The sequence below is a fragment of the Diplotaxodon limnothrissa genome, linkage group LG12 (genome assembly GCF_057381915.1).
Source record: "Diplotaxodon limnothrissa isolate DT_005_m linkage group LG12, D_limnothrissa_male_GT1.1, whole genome shotgun sequence".
Taxonomy (NCBI): Eukaryota; Metazoa; Chordata; class Actinopteri; order Cichliformes; family Cichlidae; genus Diplotaxodon; species Diplotaxodon limnothrissa.
In genome coordinates, this window is record NC_140607.1 from 27996242 (window position 1) to 28013275 (window position 17034).

At 41.3% G+C, this 17034-nt stretch overlaps 1 protein-coding gene across 1 annotated transcript in view; it reads right to left on the minus strand.

The window, feature by feature from the left end:
- Positions 1–1055: 1055 nt before the first annotated feature.
- msh3 (mutS homolog 3 (E. coli)) overlaps positions 1056–17034 on the minus strand; it is a 60668-nt gene continuing 44689 nt past the window's right edge. Inside the window, exons 22-24 of the mRNA XM_085367423.1 lie at positions 3353–3485; positions 3037–3205; positions 1056–1424 (exon numbers count right to left, since the gene is read on the minus strand). Coding sequence (XP_085223549.1) covers positions 1343–1424; positions 3037–3205; positions 3353–3485 — 384 coding nt within the window. The 3' untranslated portion in view covers positions 1056–1342. The remainder of the gene's footprint in view (positions 1425–3036; positions 3206–3352; positions 3486–17034) is intronic.

Below are 17034 nucleotides of genomic sequence, written 5' to 3' on the forward strand. Positions count from 1 at the left end.
CTTGGGGTGAAACCCTCCATGCATGATAAGGAGCTTTCTTGTCTTTATGTCAGTGGCTTCTATCTCCTCCTTTGGCCAGCCTATTACCCCAGCAGGGTACCTGATCACGGGCAGGGCGTACGTGTTGATGGCCCGGATCTTGTTCTTACCATTCAGCTGACTCCTCAGGACTTGCCTGACCCTCTGCAGGTACTTGGTGGTTGCAGCTTTTCTAGCGGCCTCTTCATGGTTCCCATTCGCCTGCGGGATCCCCAAGTACTTGTAACTGTCCTCTATGTCTGCAATGTTGCCTTCTGGTAGTTCAATCCCCTCAGTTCTGACTACCTTCCCTCTCTTTGTTACCATCCGACTACACTTTTCCAGTCCGAACGACATTCCAATGTCATTGCTGTATAGCCTGGTAGTGTGGATCAGTGAATCGATGTCTCGTTCACTCTTGGCATACAGCTTGATGTCATCCATGTACAGGAGGTGGCTGACAACTGCTCCGTTCCGTAGTCGGTATCCGTAGCCAGTCTTGTTAATGATCTCACTGAGGGGGTTCAGGCCTATGCAGAACAGCAGTGGGGACAGAGCATCTCCTTGGTAGATCCCGCACTTGATGGTGACTTGTGCTATGGGCTTGGAGTTGGCCTCTAGTGTTGTACGCCACATCCCCATTGAGTTCCTGATGAAGGCTCTTAGGGTCCCATTGATCTTGTACAATTATTTATATATATATATATATATATATATATATATATATACACACACACACACACACACACACACACACACATATTTGGTGCGTATTATCTGATCTTTTGAAGCTCTTTGATGGACTGTGGGTAGCTTTTAAGGAGACACATTTCACAAATTATTTTATATTTATTATTTAAAATATTAATCAGGTTTGAAGTTTAACTTTGATTGATTCGTGAATAAACATAACTAAACTAAACCTGCTATCATAAGCGAAGTTGTACAATTGGTTTTGTGGATGCCATATATGGACAGGAACCGAATGGAATTAAAAAATGCTAAATCAGCATGGCGTCGAAGACCAGCAAGTAAGGCAGGTTTGAATTTTTTTTTTAATAATTATTAAATAACTACAATCTTGATCAGTTGGCATTATTGACGTTATGACAGTTACAGTGGAAAAGGTGATGACTGTCAGAACCTGAGATGGTTAAAATCCTTTTTTTCCCCACAAATCCACACGTACACACTAGAAAAGGAGCAGCATCACGTACTCCATCAGGTCAGCATATTTGTACTTTTGTTCTTCTCAAAGTATTCCCGTTCACTGGTATTAGGACTTTTTTCTTCATACAATGGTGTGAATAATGTTCCGGTGATGTCAAGAGTTTAACTGCAGCCATTTCATGAGGGACGATCTGTCGGAGATCCTCCAAAGGTCTGAGAGAAGTTTCTTATTCTTTCTAAAGAGAAAGAGGCAAAGACTTAAATGTTTCACACAGTATTGCATGTACAACATTGCCTGTCTTCACACTGCCCAATATGCTTACAGTCTAAACACACTGTTCCCTCACACATAGCTGTGTACAATAAAATCCATATTCCTAACCTGCAAGCTGCACCTCAAACTCCTCTGTGCGTGATTATTGTGCATTGTTTGGCTTCGCTCAAACAGAGGACAAACATTTCATATAGGGAGGATTACTCTGACAGGTGTTGTGTGAGTGATATTTCATAATGTGAGAATTACTTTGGAGGAAGCTAAGCAACACTCAGCTCCCAGCAGGCTGTCTGTTACACAGCGAGGATAGTGGCGTTTTACAAATTTACAGAGACAGAAGACTGCTTTTGGAAAAATGTGCAATATGCTGATAATTTGCTTGCAAAAAACATAAAGAAAAAACTTGGAATTGGTCATATTTCTACTTTTTAACTTGATTGTAGGCTAAATCTTTCTGATCTTGATCCTAAAAGAAAGTTCTCTGCATAAGCATTAAGGAACACAGTATTTTCAATTCCTTTCTGAAAGTGTCCAATAAAATTATCCAATGGAAAATAGGACTGGACATATGACAAACTGTGACTAAGGCTTTTTTTCCCCCAGTTTCTTCAAATTTATGCACTGGCTGTATATATTCTGCCATGGATTTGCTTGTAGGTTTCCCTGTCTTGATGAAGGGGACAAAGTCTGCACTGATTTTCCAAGAATATTGGTACATTTTCTGATTGAGATGTGGCAGCCCAAGTATAAAATCTAGCTCATTTGAGTGTTGAAGCTGAAGAAAACATTCAGTTTCATGTCTGTAGAGCTCCCTTGAGTTTTATTATTTCATGGCACACATTTCAACCCTAGTTTTCAGCTTCCAGGCTCTATTTTTTCATAAAACTCTCCAAAACACAGGACTGCATTTTGTAATGTATTGGAAGACTTACAGGATACTCAAACAAAATAGTATCACACTCACACAAAGTTAGAGGACATAAAAAAAAATTACTTAAAAAAATAGCAGCAGAAGCTCAGGTTTTCTGCCTTTTAGTTCTTAACATAGCTGACACTCCAAAAACACTGGTTTCTAAAATTCCCATAATTCAACTTGGCAGTCTCACTTTACCACTGCATGGGGAAAAAGCAAGGTTATTTAGCAACACTACAGGGGTGCCAATCATTTGAAAAAAATCAAAGCAGGCATAAATAGTGCCACAAGTGTACATCATCTGGGAACAAAAGGCTTATTTCCACAGTTCATGTTAGTATTAGAAAAGTCAACACAGTTTTTGGTCTCTTGTAAACCTTCACACACATATCTGTTACATGAATTGTACCTCTGGGATTTCACCACCCCACTGATAGCTGAACAAATTCAGGTTACTGCATTGTTTTAAAGTTGGGATGCGTCCATTCTGACTCTCCATGCTAATTTCTAAAGTAGGTTTTCAGCTGAAACAAAAATTGAATCCTTTTAGAATCTACTCCAGAACTACAGCATACATTGATCCTCATACTATTAAACTGATCTCAATGTGTAATTTAAGTGGAATCATGCCTTTACGAAATGGTTAAATGTGAACGCGTACCTTCTAGCGTCGACCACTTTCTCCAGCTCTCTGGCTTTGTGAGCAGCAGTGAGCAGTATAGGATCTGGGATGTCAGCCAGTCGGGCAACGTTCAGACCATAGCTCCGCCCTGCAGCTCCTTCAGTTAACTGGTATAAGAAGGTAATGAACTCTGGCTGAACTTCTCCATCTGTTAGTGCACATCATATACACGTAATATATTACAATCTTAAAGTGTCAAGCATTGGCAAATGACCAAAGTTGAAATCATTCCAATCATTCGAAGCAACAGGGAAACCAAAAATTAATGAAAACACTGAAAACAGTGTGTACATACCATCAGTGTCAGCAGAGATATCAGGTTCATTGAGCAAGAAAGCCATGTGGTAGTTAGACACATGTTCAGGATACACCCGCTCCAGCTCACACAGAGGAGGATAATGGGTTACAAACAGGGTTAGGGCTTTCACCTAAGAGAGAGAGTGAGATGGATAAGCAATAACATCCAGAAACATTGAGTACATGGCACCTCTGGAAACTTCTTCAGTCTTTTACACTTATTCTTTAAAATGTTAAGGATCAGGATAAAAGCACAAACAGGGTCATCCATTTTCAAAAGCAACTGGTATACTGTGTGAGAAACTATTCAGTAAAAAACAGCAAGCTGCAGGTAGGGATGGCATCATTGCGCTTGAAGCTCTGCAGGCTCCCAGAAATGGTTGTCACTTTTGTTGCAGAAAATGTTCTTCATCTAGGTAAACTGCAACAAAAAAAGTGAGCGCAGGCGATCCAGTGATAACATTAAATGAGCCTCCAGCTTCATTTTATCTGATTGAAGCTTGGATACAGTAAATGACTGCAACAAAGGAGGAAAATTGGACTTAAAAGGGCAAAAGGAATCTTGAAATCTTTAGCAACATGTTTCAAAATGAGTTCAGTTTCCAGTTTATGGAATTTATCTTATGTGCTCCATCTATAAAACAATGGTAAAATAGTTATTTTTGCACAGAGACCATTAAGTATGGTATCCACTGGTTAATTAATGCTAGATCGTCAGTCTAGAGAGATAAGCGTTTTCATACCCACTGTGATGAAAATGGTCCTCCTAAAGACTAATGCACTTGTAAGGTACCCATTCGATTACTTTAAGATGGGCTGCAGATATTGAAAGGAAAGTGAAGGCTTGTGAAACGGGTGTCCAGAGGAAAGCTCTGATTAATAAGGCAGCTCTACTTGTAAACATCTAGACTTCTAGACTACAAAGCCTGTGAAGCTTTTCTTCCCCCCCCCCCAGGGCTGACCTTAAATACTACCATTCAAAAACTCTGCCTCTTACAAACCATACAGAAGATTATAAGCTTATAGGAAATTTGATATCCCACTATCACCAGACTATGTTTATTACATCAAAGGACTAAGCACAAAACAGCTAATCAACTAATCACTGTGCAAGAATAATGTTGCACTTGGCTTCTTAGAAAACAGTTATTTTGTTTGAGAGCAGCCTTCCTCTCTCTCTGCCCAGTGTGAAAAGATGAAAAAAATGCAACATGCAAAAAAGTTAAAAAGCTGTTCTGAGGAAACCTACCAAGTAATCACTGTACTGGAAGTACAGTGATTACTTGACTACAAAACAAATGTGCAGCATGGAAACATATTAGATGAGACATTTGTGTCCATTTCCAGCAATGCGCCTGATTCTAATGCTAAACACAGTCACTTAAACCTGCCTCCATCAATGCCAAATAAGCAGATTCCAGCAGATGTAACAGCCTCTCGCATCCGTCCTTTTTAATAGACAGGGAGTTGAAATATTGGTGAAATAAAAATGGATTCAAAAGCAATCAGAGTGAGCAAAAATTTGTGACTCAAGAAGAGCCACAAACCATCAAATACACTCCATGTGGAATTTCTAGTGTGTTAAATCCCCTTGCCTAGAGTGTCAGTCTTGATTCTAACCTCTCCCAATTGATGGTGCCATTTCTATATTTGAGTTTACATTTTTAACATGCTAATATTGCTAACTGAGAGAAACAGAGTATACCCGAGGCTGCTGAGAATATCATTAATTTTGCAATCTCTGGACATGACTCAAAGTCATTTCCCTGGATGGAGAATTTAGGATGCATTTATTCTGAGCATGATGTGAGGATTTGTATTCAGTTTCATCAGAATTGTTAAATCACAAATGTGGTAATGAAGCTTAGTTAGGGGATCACTTAAGTCAGTAGGAATCCTAAATGTCTATAGAATTTGTGATAATCCATGTATTAGATCAGCTGTATTTACACCGAGGCTCCCAGTGGGTCATGAAATGAATATAAGGGGTCACCAGAAAATTACTTTGATAGGAAACAATGAATAACAAAAATGAGATCACATGCACATATGGATCACAGTTTAGGCTGACAACCACTGCGATCGAAGACAAAATATTAGAGGAGAAAATGGAAACTTGGAACTGCCAATGAGACCAGATGAAATTTAAGAACTGGAACTTTTGATGACCTTTAAGGCCTCTGCGATTCTTTTCTGGCATACTCACCAATCTGTGTGCTGACATTTTTAACCACTTCAACAACAGCACTAATTTACCAATATCTGCATTTTGTTCTATCAAGTTTTTCTTAGTCTTTTGACTTAATAGTATATTTATCCATTTACTTACTTTTTTAATTTCTAAAAAAAAGAGGAAAAATAATAGAAAGACAAAAAGGAAAAAGAAAAGAGATTAAGTAATACATACTGTGCACCAAATGGTAGGTATTACAACAAATGTTAAATTATGTAACACTGTGTTACTGCAACTAAGCCAAAGCAGCAGCTGAAAAACAAAGAACAGAGCATCAATATCAACTGTTCTTTGGCTTGGCATTACTTAAGTGCCTCTGTACCCCTGCAGTATGCTGAATCAATACAAACTATTGTGTAAACCCCCCACCACCACCCTCTCCTAGTCTGTTTACTTTTTCCCCTTTGTCTTAAGGATTCCCATTTTCAGTCACTTCAGGGGTTTTTTTTGCCTGTCACTGTAAATACCAAATTTAGGCGTTTTAGGCTCTGGAGAGATTTTCAGCAAAGTGAAGACACGTCACTCCATCCTGTGATTCTTTAATCTCCGTCAATCCTGGGAGCTATCCAAAGGCTACACGGCTGAACTGTGGCATTAAGGTTAAGACATGAAAATCACAAAAAGCGAGTGGTGCATGCACTCACTCACCCAGCCTCTGTCAAATGCATGCACAAACATTTTACCTAGCGCTGCTCTCTCAAGACAGCCGCTGAAAGCTGTTAACGAAAATAAATGCATTTCCTTTTCCTGATTACTTTAACAACCCAATCATGTAAATGGAGAAGTGAGTGCAGAAGTACTGTGAAAACCTTTTCTCCCACTCGCTATAAACTGATTTGAAAACTGAAAATACATTAACGACTGATATAAAAACTGCTATAATTAACCACCAAGCCCAGTGATGACAGTAATGACAAGAATGTATGTACGATCTCTCGTGGTAGAGCAGGCCTAAATTTCACATCATCACAGTAGACAGGTTGCTGCGGGAGTCCAAGCGGGCTCCAGGATCAGCCCACTAACCGCTCGCTCTAGGAAAGGTCACATGTCAGTAGTAATACATCTGTCTAAAAGACATGTGCAGGGTCACTCCCACACTCCTCAAACAACACACGCAGTACAGTCTCGTTTTCAAAACATGTGGAGTACAGTGCAATAAAATGATGTCTAAACCAATTAAACATTTGAAAAAGACCAAATCTAAAATGTCGAATCCATGAAATTCGATTGTGTTTTGAGAAATATATGCTCATAGGCGAGAGTATTCCAGCTGCAAAGTTTTTCACATTGGTAGAACAAAAGCAAGGTTGCAGGATAGATTAGCGGACGAGCAAAATTAATTACCCCACGGCCAAGCACCACCTGGATTTTCATAATGGTAGCCCTTCTACACTGCAAGCCGATGGAATTGACCACATTCCTCTTTCAATACAAAGAGGTAACAGACAAAGGAGTCTTAACCAAATGGAAGCTTTGCCGATTTCTAAACTACAGGCCACTAAATGATTTTACTTCTTATTTTATAAACTGAACTGTATTGTTAGAACCGTTATTTGCCTTTGACGATGGATTTATGGTTATATGTGGCTGGTGCAGCTTTGGATTGAATTGATTGAATGTTTGTTGGTATCTTTTTGGCGTCTTGCATCTCCTCAAGTTATTCTGAAGACTCGTCATATAGGTGGCATTTTTCACTCTCAAAGTGGAAGCTTGCTATTGGTGGAAGTCCATATGTCGAAGGGCCTTATTGGTGGAATACCACTGGAAAAGATTAAGTGTGTTCATGGACTTTTGTTCATGAATGTTTTCTTTCTGATGAAGGCTTATATGCTGAAATGTGTTACTGTTTTAGATTTCATGCTAGAATTGCATTTCGAAAGAGGTGGGACAGATGAAAAAATAAAGTTGTGTAATGCTAAAAAAGAAAAAAAAAAGAAACACCCTCTCACAACTAATTAGGTTAATTGGCAACAAAGCAGTAACAAGACTAAGGGCATCTCGGAATTTTCCAGAATTAAAACTGGGGGCTTTTAGTCTGTGAAAGATAATGTGGGCAAATAGTTTAAAAACAAAATAGGAATAGCATAATGCCATCATTTTTCTGTCTTGCATAATATTAAAGAATCTGTGAAATCTCTGTAATTAAGGGGCCAGGACATAAACTAATACTGAGTAGCCATGATGTTTAGGCCCTCAGGCATGTAATGTAATGAAAAGAAATCACTGCATGGGTTCAGCAACATTTCTGAAAACTGCTGTCAGTGCCACTCCATCCTCAAATCCAAGTTAAAACTTCTAATAGCACAATAATACTAATATTATTAATAATAAATGAAAAAAAACCCACAGAGACTGATGCAAAGCAGAAAACTGTTCTGTGGATGGAAGCTACATCCTTTGAGCTAAAGATGAGAGAGAGACCATGTGCCACACAGTTGAAAAGCCAGCATCTGCAATGTTATAAGGGTGCATTAGTGCATAAGCAATCTGGACATCTATAAAGACAAATGAGATTATATATATATATATATATAGAGAGAGAGAGAGAGAGAGAGAGAGAGAGAGAGAGCGAGCGAGAGAGGGTAGCAACATAAGCCGGTATTCACAAAGTGTCTTTGGAAGTCGAGGTCTTTCCTATTTTAGTGCCAAACCACATTCTGCTCATGCTACAACAGTAAAAGCAACAGTGATAAACTATCCTGCCTGCAGTCAGACCTGTCACCTGCTGAAAACATCTGGTTCATCAAAAAACAAAAAAATGCAAAAATATACACCCCAAATTCTGTGCAGATTTAATATGCTTTAGGAGAGGATTTCGCTTGCAAAAGTTCAGGAGTTGTTCTCCTCAGTGCCTAAACACCTACAGAGTGCTGTTTAAAGAAGAAGTGATGCAACACAGTGGTAAACATGTTGTGAACGCTTCCCCACCGCTTCTGAGATGCTCTTTTTCATATCCAGTCATGGCATGATTCAGAGTATGTAGTCTTTGAAAGTGTTAATAAAACAAATTCAAAATTATCAATTTTTTTTTTCTATATCAATGAAAATGTCTAAGTCGTAAGATTTGGTATGGTGCCCCGCTGTTTATGTTGTACTATTTTATATTAAATGCATTATTACAAATTCCAAAAATCATTGCAGTCTGCAATTTATTATTTACACCTGTTTAATGACACTGGACCAAAAAAAAACTGAGCATGACAGGAGGAGGTTGCAGTCTGGAAAATGATCTGATTAAGTGCTAATGGTTGCTAATTACCGGACCACCCCGGGGTGCACTGAAAGCTGAAGAAATCAGAGCTGAAACAATTAGTTAACTAATTAATTAGTCATTGATAAAGCTAATTCATTAAGAATTTTTCCCATTCTCTTCCGCTTATCCTTACCGGAGTCAGGATGGGGTTGTGAGAGTTTATCCCTGCTACCATTGGGTGAGATATCAGGTTTTTAAAGAGTGAAAATCCAAAGTATTACCTGCAAGCAGTTACAAAAACAAATACTCCTTGAGGCTGAGAAAACGGACACTTAGCATTTCTCACTATCTTTGCTCATTTTTCTAGAATGCAAATGTTTTAAACCTTAAAAAACTTATAAGAAAAACAAAAAATATATTTTGGTTATCAGTCTGGCAAAGTAAAATGAGCTGAAAACATAAGCCTGATGTAACATCACCAATTAAAGCTCACTTGTCATCTGTCGTGTTTCTGCATCTGCACCTTGAAAGACTTATTAGAACTGTTTTATATTCATACCTTGTGCAAAACAAGAACATAAGCATGCTCCAAAGTGTGCTTCCAGCCAGTAATATGATCCGCTGGAAAAAGGCTAGAGGTGTCAACACTACTACTTCCATCTCTTTGTCTTGCTACTTCCCTCTATCCAATTAGACTCAAATGCAGTTCAAACTCAACACCCTTTGTATTCTCGGCTCACACAGGTAGCAAGGCTTTCGGTGAGGTGCTTGTGTGTGAGAGAGTGGAAGATTTTGTGAAAATATGCCGCTGGTGTGTAATTTGACGTCTTTTGTTTAAACAAAGACCGCTTTTTAGTAGTCAAGCGCTTTACTAGAGGTAAGGACTGCAGCAGTGAAAAAGAGTAGCATAAAGTTAAAGTTGCCAATTTGCAACATCTTCACAGGAGGTAGTTAATTTGAAGGTAATTCAAAACATCCAAATGAATGGAAAGCAAGCTTCAACATTTTCAACAGGACATTGTTACGTCTGGTTCAGTTTGGGTAAGAAGGAAAAACAGCCGAGTCCGTGTAGGTGACAAAAATAGTGATTTTATTACACACTTCTAAGACAGAAGCATGGGAAGACAAGCGTACAGCCACAGATCTCCAAAGAGTGGACCGTTCCCCATCCTTATATAACCCATGATGACATCACACAGTTAGACCTTACTGGAAATGATAACAGTCTCCCCATAGTCCAAAGTTCTCCTTATACAAACATCAGATGATACTTTAGAGAAAAACAAGTGTGTGACATGTCATGTTGTGCAGTTCTGTGAGCCTGTGTGTCCAACTAGAGAATGTCCTGACATGACCTCCCTGTGTAAATAAGGGTGAACGTGCGTGTTTACATAACTCTCTATGTGCATGTTCTGATGTAGGCCTGCAAATGAATTAGAACAAGGTCCTACTGGACCCTCCAGTTATGGACGGTGAATACAATGCTGTGGATACCATTTGAGACTTGATTACAATGATGATAACATGCATACATTAATCTTTACTCAGATTACCATAGATATAAAACCAAGATTATACTGTCATCAGATTCCACAATGGTAAATGATTAATGATTGATACTTCTAATTATAACTGTGATCATAAGAATACAAAATAAAATATCTCCTGGTCACAACATCAAAATTGTCTGTACAGTCACCAGGCAACACTGATAAAAGCCGCTTTGAACATTTGGTCAGCTTGTTCTACTCTTCTCTTACTCATGAACAAGACTGGGAGATACCATTTCCATGACTTGACATGACCATATTTGGCACGCCTGAAATTTAGTTGGGCGTATAATGCCAATTCATCTAAACCCATTTACAAAGAACAGGGTGTCTTCCTCTTCTTATTGAAAGTCGTTATTAAGGCAGAAGGAAAAGGAAACACAGCCTACACAGTGCTCGCACTTTTTTGGTAACACCTTCCTTTCGATACTATGGGTAGGGACGTGTGAATATTCAAATAGTAAAAAGTATTAGAGTACAAAACAGTAAACAAAAAAAACTTATTGGTAGAACTTTACTTACTTTTACTCACATTTTACAGAAAGGACATACAGTGCAGACTCATTTAAGTTTTAGACATATCTCAGCCTGAAAAGGATTCATTATTTTTCCCCCTCATCAATCTATACACACTACTGCACATTGACAAAGCAAAGAACATTTCGGCGGAGAATTTTATACTGTCAGAAAAAAGGTCTGAAATATCCTACTTGGCATTCACATCGTTTACTTAATACTCAAAGCACCTTTTACAGAAATGACGGCCTTAGATTTTCTTGGGCAAGATCTTTCAAGGTTGACACACCTTTTTACACGGTTTCTGCCATTCTTCTTGGCAGAATAATTCAAGTTTAACCAGGCTGGGTGGGAACAGGGTGTACAGTCATTTCCACGCGTCTCCAGAGAAAATAATAGCCTAATCTGTTTAATATGAGTCAGATGAGGACAAAGTGGAAATGTTTGCCCATAATGCATAGAGCCACGTCTAGCAATAACCAAATACAGCTTATCAGCACAAACACCTCATGCCAACTGTCAAGAACTGTGTTTGAAGATAGATGAGTTGGGCTTGTTTTACAGCCACAGGGCCCGAGCACCTTACAGGCTTTGAGCCAGCCATGAAGTTTTCTGTATATCAAAGTATTCTAGATTCAGATGTGAGGCCATCTGTCCAACTGCTAAAGCTCAGGCCAAATTGGGTCATGAAACAGGACAATGATCCCAAGCATACCAGTGAATAAACACCATATGGCTAAAAAGAAACGAATCAAGGTGTTGCAATGGCCCAGGCAAAGTCCAGACCTCAGCACGACTGAAATGCCCTGGTAGGATCTTAAGGGCACGGAGCATAAACGAACAAAATTCAATGAACTGATGTAAAGAAGATCAAAAACGTCTGGCACAATGATAAAATGACTGATTCAAGTTATTTCAGCTAATGGTGGTTCTACAAGCTACTAAATCATGGGATGTACTTAGTTTTCCAGTGTTTCTTTTTCAGATGACTTTATGGCCAATTTAATATCACCATAACAAGTGAAGTAAATAAGTAAATGCTAAATATATGTTCTTAACAGACCTCAAAGTCTAAACTTCAGTCTTGTATCTAAGGACACTAGCGTTATAACACTTTTTGCATGGCAGAGTTTTAATCTAAACTGAGCTCCAAATCACAACATGGCACTTTTTTTAAGGTAAGGACTTTACATACCTTAAAGACCTTAATACAGGAAAAAAAACAACAACAATCAGACAACCTATATGAGCACTTAGCAATAGTGGGAAGGAAAAACTTCCTTTTAAGAGGAAGAAACTTTTAGCAGATTATATTCAGTCAGGACAGATCCTTGCTCTGAGGTAGTGGTTCACAATGCTGAAAACGATTTGTGACCCCTCATTAATGCCAGTAGTGTGTATGCATGTTGCGGGTGGTTTAATGAAATTAATTTTTCATCTGGAACATTTTCAGATGTCCCAAGAAGTAAAACGATTTAGTATTTTATTCAGAAAAGTTCACACTAATTTTATATACTCTTAATATCACAGTTTGTTTCTCATCTCTTTTGGTTTTTATCCTGAGATACTGTTCTTGGGTTCTGAACCACATGCTCGGAAGCCTGTTTCTATACAATATACACAAAAGAGTGACACTCTGAATACAAGTCGTGCAGTCAAATAAGTCACAACTTGAAATTTTGAGAAAGTAATGGAATTACTGTGTACTGAGAGACAAGAGAACAGAATTTTATTCATGTGTATGAGTGAAGTGCAAGCATAGCGCAGGGCAGAGTGCTGTGGAGCACATTTGGGTCTTTGTAGGAGCTCTGTGCATCAGCATGAGCACATCAGACTATTTTACGCCCACATGAGTGATACAGTACATTGCACTGAAAATTTACTCATTAGTGTGCAGCCAAAAGTGAGCTTTTGCGAGTTCTACTTCTCCACAAAGCTGGACTTGCTTCTCTCTGCTATTATAGTGTAAAGTTACAACACAAGGGCAGTCACATGCAAACCGAGTAAGGAGCAATGTGCAGTGTTAAACTTTGTGTAGAGCCAAAAACAGGACATGCTGTTATTGTGATTAAGAGTCCACAACGGCTTAAGAAGAGGATGGACATCAACGTGAAACCCAGAGATTTTGAGGAGAAGCAACCTCTAGTTTTAGAAGTCTTTTCCCTTCAGCTTACCAGTTTATTTTTCTCTTTCTGCATCAAGGCTGCCTCTATTATTGAGTGAAGTTATGAAACCCATCTACATTCTTAACCAGCTCTCAGGTGAATGTTGGGGACAGGAAAAGGTGTGTTACTATAACAACCAAGTCAAAGGAGGAGTTGTCTGACTTTTGACGTGAACAGCTGAGTCTGTTGAGGAGGGGGACGGAGCAGAGGAGGATGAGTAGGAGGTAGAGGAGTCGGCATGAAAGGCTCTGCATGTCTGCCTGTGCTAAAGAGGCCTTTTGCTGCAAAAGCTTAACTTCTTTTGTGCCCTTTTGTTTGCCTTTCCTTTAATAGCAAGGCTTTTCTAACAAATCAATGCTGTTATACAACAGGTAGTCAGAGAGCTCCCTTTCTTGTGCCATCAGCATCTCCCTGCTGCATTAGGTGCTACTTAAACATTTTCATTCTATGTTTTCCAGCAGAATTACATAACCCCAAGACTCTGTCCAAAGATTGATGTGGAACTGGCAAAAAATGAAACCCGGATAGAGTTTTTCAAAGATAAATGTTTATTCATCTATATTTGAACAAGGTTGACTCGATCCAATTTGAAGCATTTGGACTCGAATTTTGGAAAAACAGAAATAAATCAGAATCAAAACTCAGGCTCTCACAGGCTGCTTACAGTTTGTAAGCTTTGATTAGCACTAAGCAGAACTCCAGAAACCCATTGATAATATCTGTCACAGTGGAATAAAGTGGGAGCTGCACCCTGGGATTGAAGAGACCCAAATTCAGAATCTGTGGCTTGCGTAGTCCATTGACTGTCAGCTTAACATCTGGCGTTGTGGGTATCCACAACAGCCTGCAAAACAATGTGCCTCAAGTGTGAGATTAAATGCATGCTCCCTAAGGTCAACGTAGACCATCTGAGTTGATAACTCCTTTCTCTCCAGAGAAGCTGGAGCCTGGAGGGCACTAACACGCACAACCAACTGCTAAAAACACAAACCTCTGCAGTGTGTATGCGAAGTCTGTTAGTAGGGCTGGGCGATATGACCCAAAATTCATATCTCGATATTTTTTAGCTGGATGGCGATATAAGATATATATCTCGATATTTTTTTTAAGCCATAAAGTAAGAACAAAAAGAGAGTTCTTAGTTAAAGCTGTGTCCCAGATGTCACACAGGCACTTTTATTAACATACAGCACAGATGTACATGAAAAATTACTCAAAAATAAATTATGAGCATTCATTAAATAATAATGCTCCATAAATAAAATAAAACAATGTTGTTTTTGTGCATAACAAAGAGCTCACAATTGGGCAGTCAAAATGTAAACTAAAAGACGCTGAGCGTAATAACAAAGACAGACAGATTTCACAGCAGCTCTATTTCCAAGTTTTACAGCGTGACTGACAGCCTGGAGTTTGAAATCTGCTTCATAACCACGTACGTCTCTTACAGGTGCTATTTATGGTCCTTATACACACACAATCCGGTTGTTCAATCTGACGTCACTAGCCGTGTCTGGGTCTAAACTCCGCTGCAGGTCCATATATCAAATGATCACTATGGCATTACTGAGAGTTGAAAAACTGTCTAAAGTCTTTCATCTTTAATAAAATGATCAGTGTTCTGCTCTACCAGGTGTAACAATTGAGTTTAACATCCAGGCATCCATGAAAACGGAATTTATGACATTTAACGGAGTTAGAAGTTAGCAGGGAGTTAGCTCGCTAGCTTCTATCTAAATACAATATAGCATGTCCTGACTGCGGGGTTTTGGAAACAAATTAAAACGTACAGCTCTGTTATCACTTCCAGCATAAATGAAGACAGAAAACTAAACAGCAGTGACGTTTGTAGGGTTACTGAAGTTGGGCTAGCTGGTATATAATGATGTGCTACGTGACCGCTAGCAACACAGCTATGTTAGCATAATGTAACGATGGTTAAGTGTTACTGGACAGTGACATGTTGGTTTTCTCTGCACACTGTTGTTGTTCCTTTAAGATTCATGTTTGGTTGGGCTGCAGGAAGTAGTGAGGGTGGTGTACAGGAAGGGGTGGGGGGACCTGGTTGTTCTGTGTGTGTGCCAGGCTGAAGAGAGGTGTAGTTCGAGAGCGCTTCCCCCTGAGTTAACAACCCGCTGGCTTATGTGCCGAATAAACGGACAAACTGAGACCCCAACCGTCTGGTTCTTGTGAACGCTACATTGGTGTCAGAAGTGAAGAAAGAAAAAAGAACCCCAGAACGCCCAAGACCCTGTTGCCGGCGACGCTTGCCGTTACGAGACGAGGATGTTGCCGGGCAGGATTAAGAAGGAGACGGAGGAGAGGGAGGTTCGTCCGCGCTCGCCCGCCCATGGAGTGAGGGAAACGGCGCTGCGGCTGTCTGCCGAGGCTGGATTTTCTCCAGGTTTGACTAGGCTCGGGAACTGTTCGCACAGCGGCCGCGATTCCGGCGGGAAGGAGTCGACCTCGCTTGGCGCGCCGTCACGTGATGTAAACAAACATGGCGGCGCCCAGCAAGCTGCAGCGAATATAAAAACGCCTAAGTTCAGCGGCAAGACGCCATGGGAAGTGTTTATCGCACAGTTCGAGCTGTTAGCTGTTGCAGCTGGCTGGTCTGAGGAACATAAAGCTCTCCAATTGGCTTTGTGCCTGTGTGAGGATGCAGCTGCATGCCTGCTGCTGCTGACCGAGGAGCAGAGGGGAGATTATAATGCTCTGGTCGGAGCACTTCAGAGGCGCTTCGGGCAGTATAACCAACCAGTGCTGCTGAGGTCGGAGTTCCACAACAGACGCAGATTGCCAGGTGAGCCCCTCCGCATTTTGGCCCATGAAGTCGAGTGCCTTTGCCGGAGGGCGTATGACAGCATGCCACCATCAGTGCAGGCGGAGTTAGCTCGGGACCAGTTCCTGCAGGCCCTGAGCCCTAAAGAGCTCCGCATGCAAACTCAGCTTGCTCGGCCGGCCACACTCAGTGCAGCCCTGGAGCTAGCGTTGGAGAGGGAGATGCTTGCAGGATCCTCTGGGGGCGCTGACGACGCACACGTGGTGAGGGCTGTGTCAGCACCTGTGGAACAGATGGAGACGCCAGCGGGCCTGTGCAGTTTGGTGCAGACAGCTTCGCTGCAGTCGCCTTCCCCTCGGGCTGGCCCACACCGCCGACCTCAGAGCTGCTGGGGATGTGGACAAGTCGGACACCTCATCAGGCAGTGCCCCAAGCTTGCAGCGGTTCAGGGAAACGCCCACGGGCCCGTGTAGGCAGGAGTACACGGGCCTGGGAGAACGACATCCCCACACCACCGCCACCTCCACCCGGTGCGGCCATCACTGTGGGCTGGACCCAGGTTGGCGGCTTTTGCCATGTTCCAGTGACGATTGCGGGGGTGTCCTGTACGGCCCTGCTGGACACGGGATCCAATGCAACGCTGGTCCGACCCGATATTGTCCCAACCGGAGCTGCTGTACAACCGACTAACGTGCAACTTAAGACTGTGACCGGTGATCTGGCCCCAATGAGAGGGAAGGGAGTGTTCCAGTTCAAGGTGGGGGACCTCGGTGTGTCTTATGCTGCCTGGGTGGCTGACGTGCAGGACGCCTGCATCCTTGGGCTGGATTTTTTACGAGCCATTGGTGGTGTACTGGACTTAGGCAAAGGCCTCCTCGTACTCCCTGATGGGAAGAAGGTGCCGCTTATTCCTCCCCCGGTCTGCACAGCATCTGCCGCGGCGTCCACCTCCACCGCAGAGACCCCTGCAGACCCGCCAGCAGAACAGCGAGCGGAGGAGGAGGAGGAGGAGAGGCTCTCAGCAGTGAGGAGTATCTGGTCAAAGAACTGTGAGGGGCTGACTCCACAGCAGCAAGAGAGTCTATGGCAGGTACTAAAAGAGTTTAGTGACATTTTTGCCCTGAAAGAAAGTGATGTTGGCTTGACACACTTGGTAGAGCACGTCATTGAGACCGGGGATGCCCAGCCTATTAAAGTGCGCCCCCGCCGCCTGCCCCTGGCTCATCAGGAGGCTGCAGACA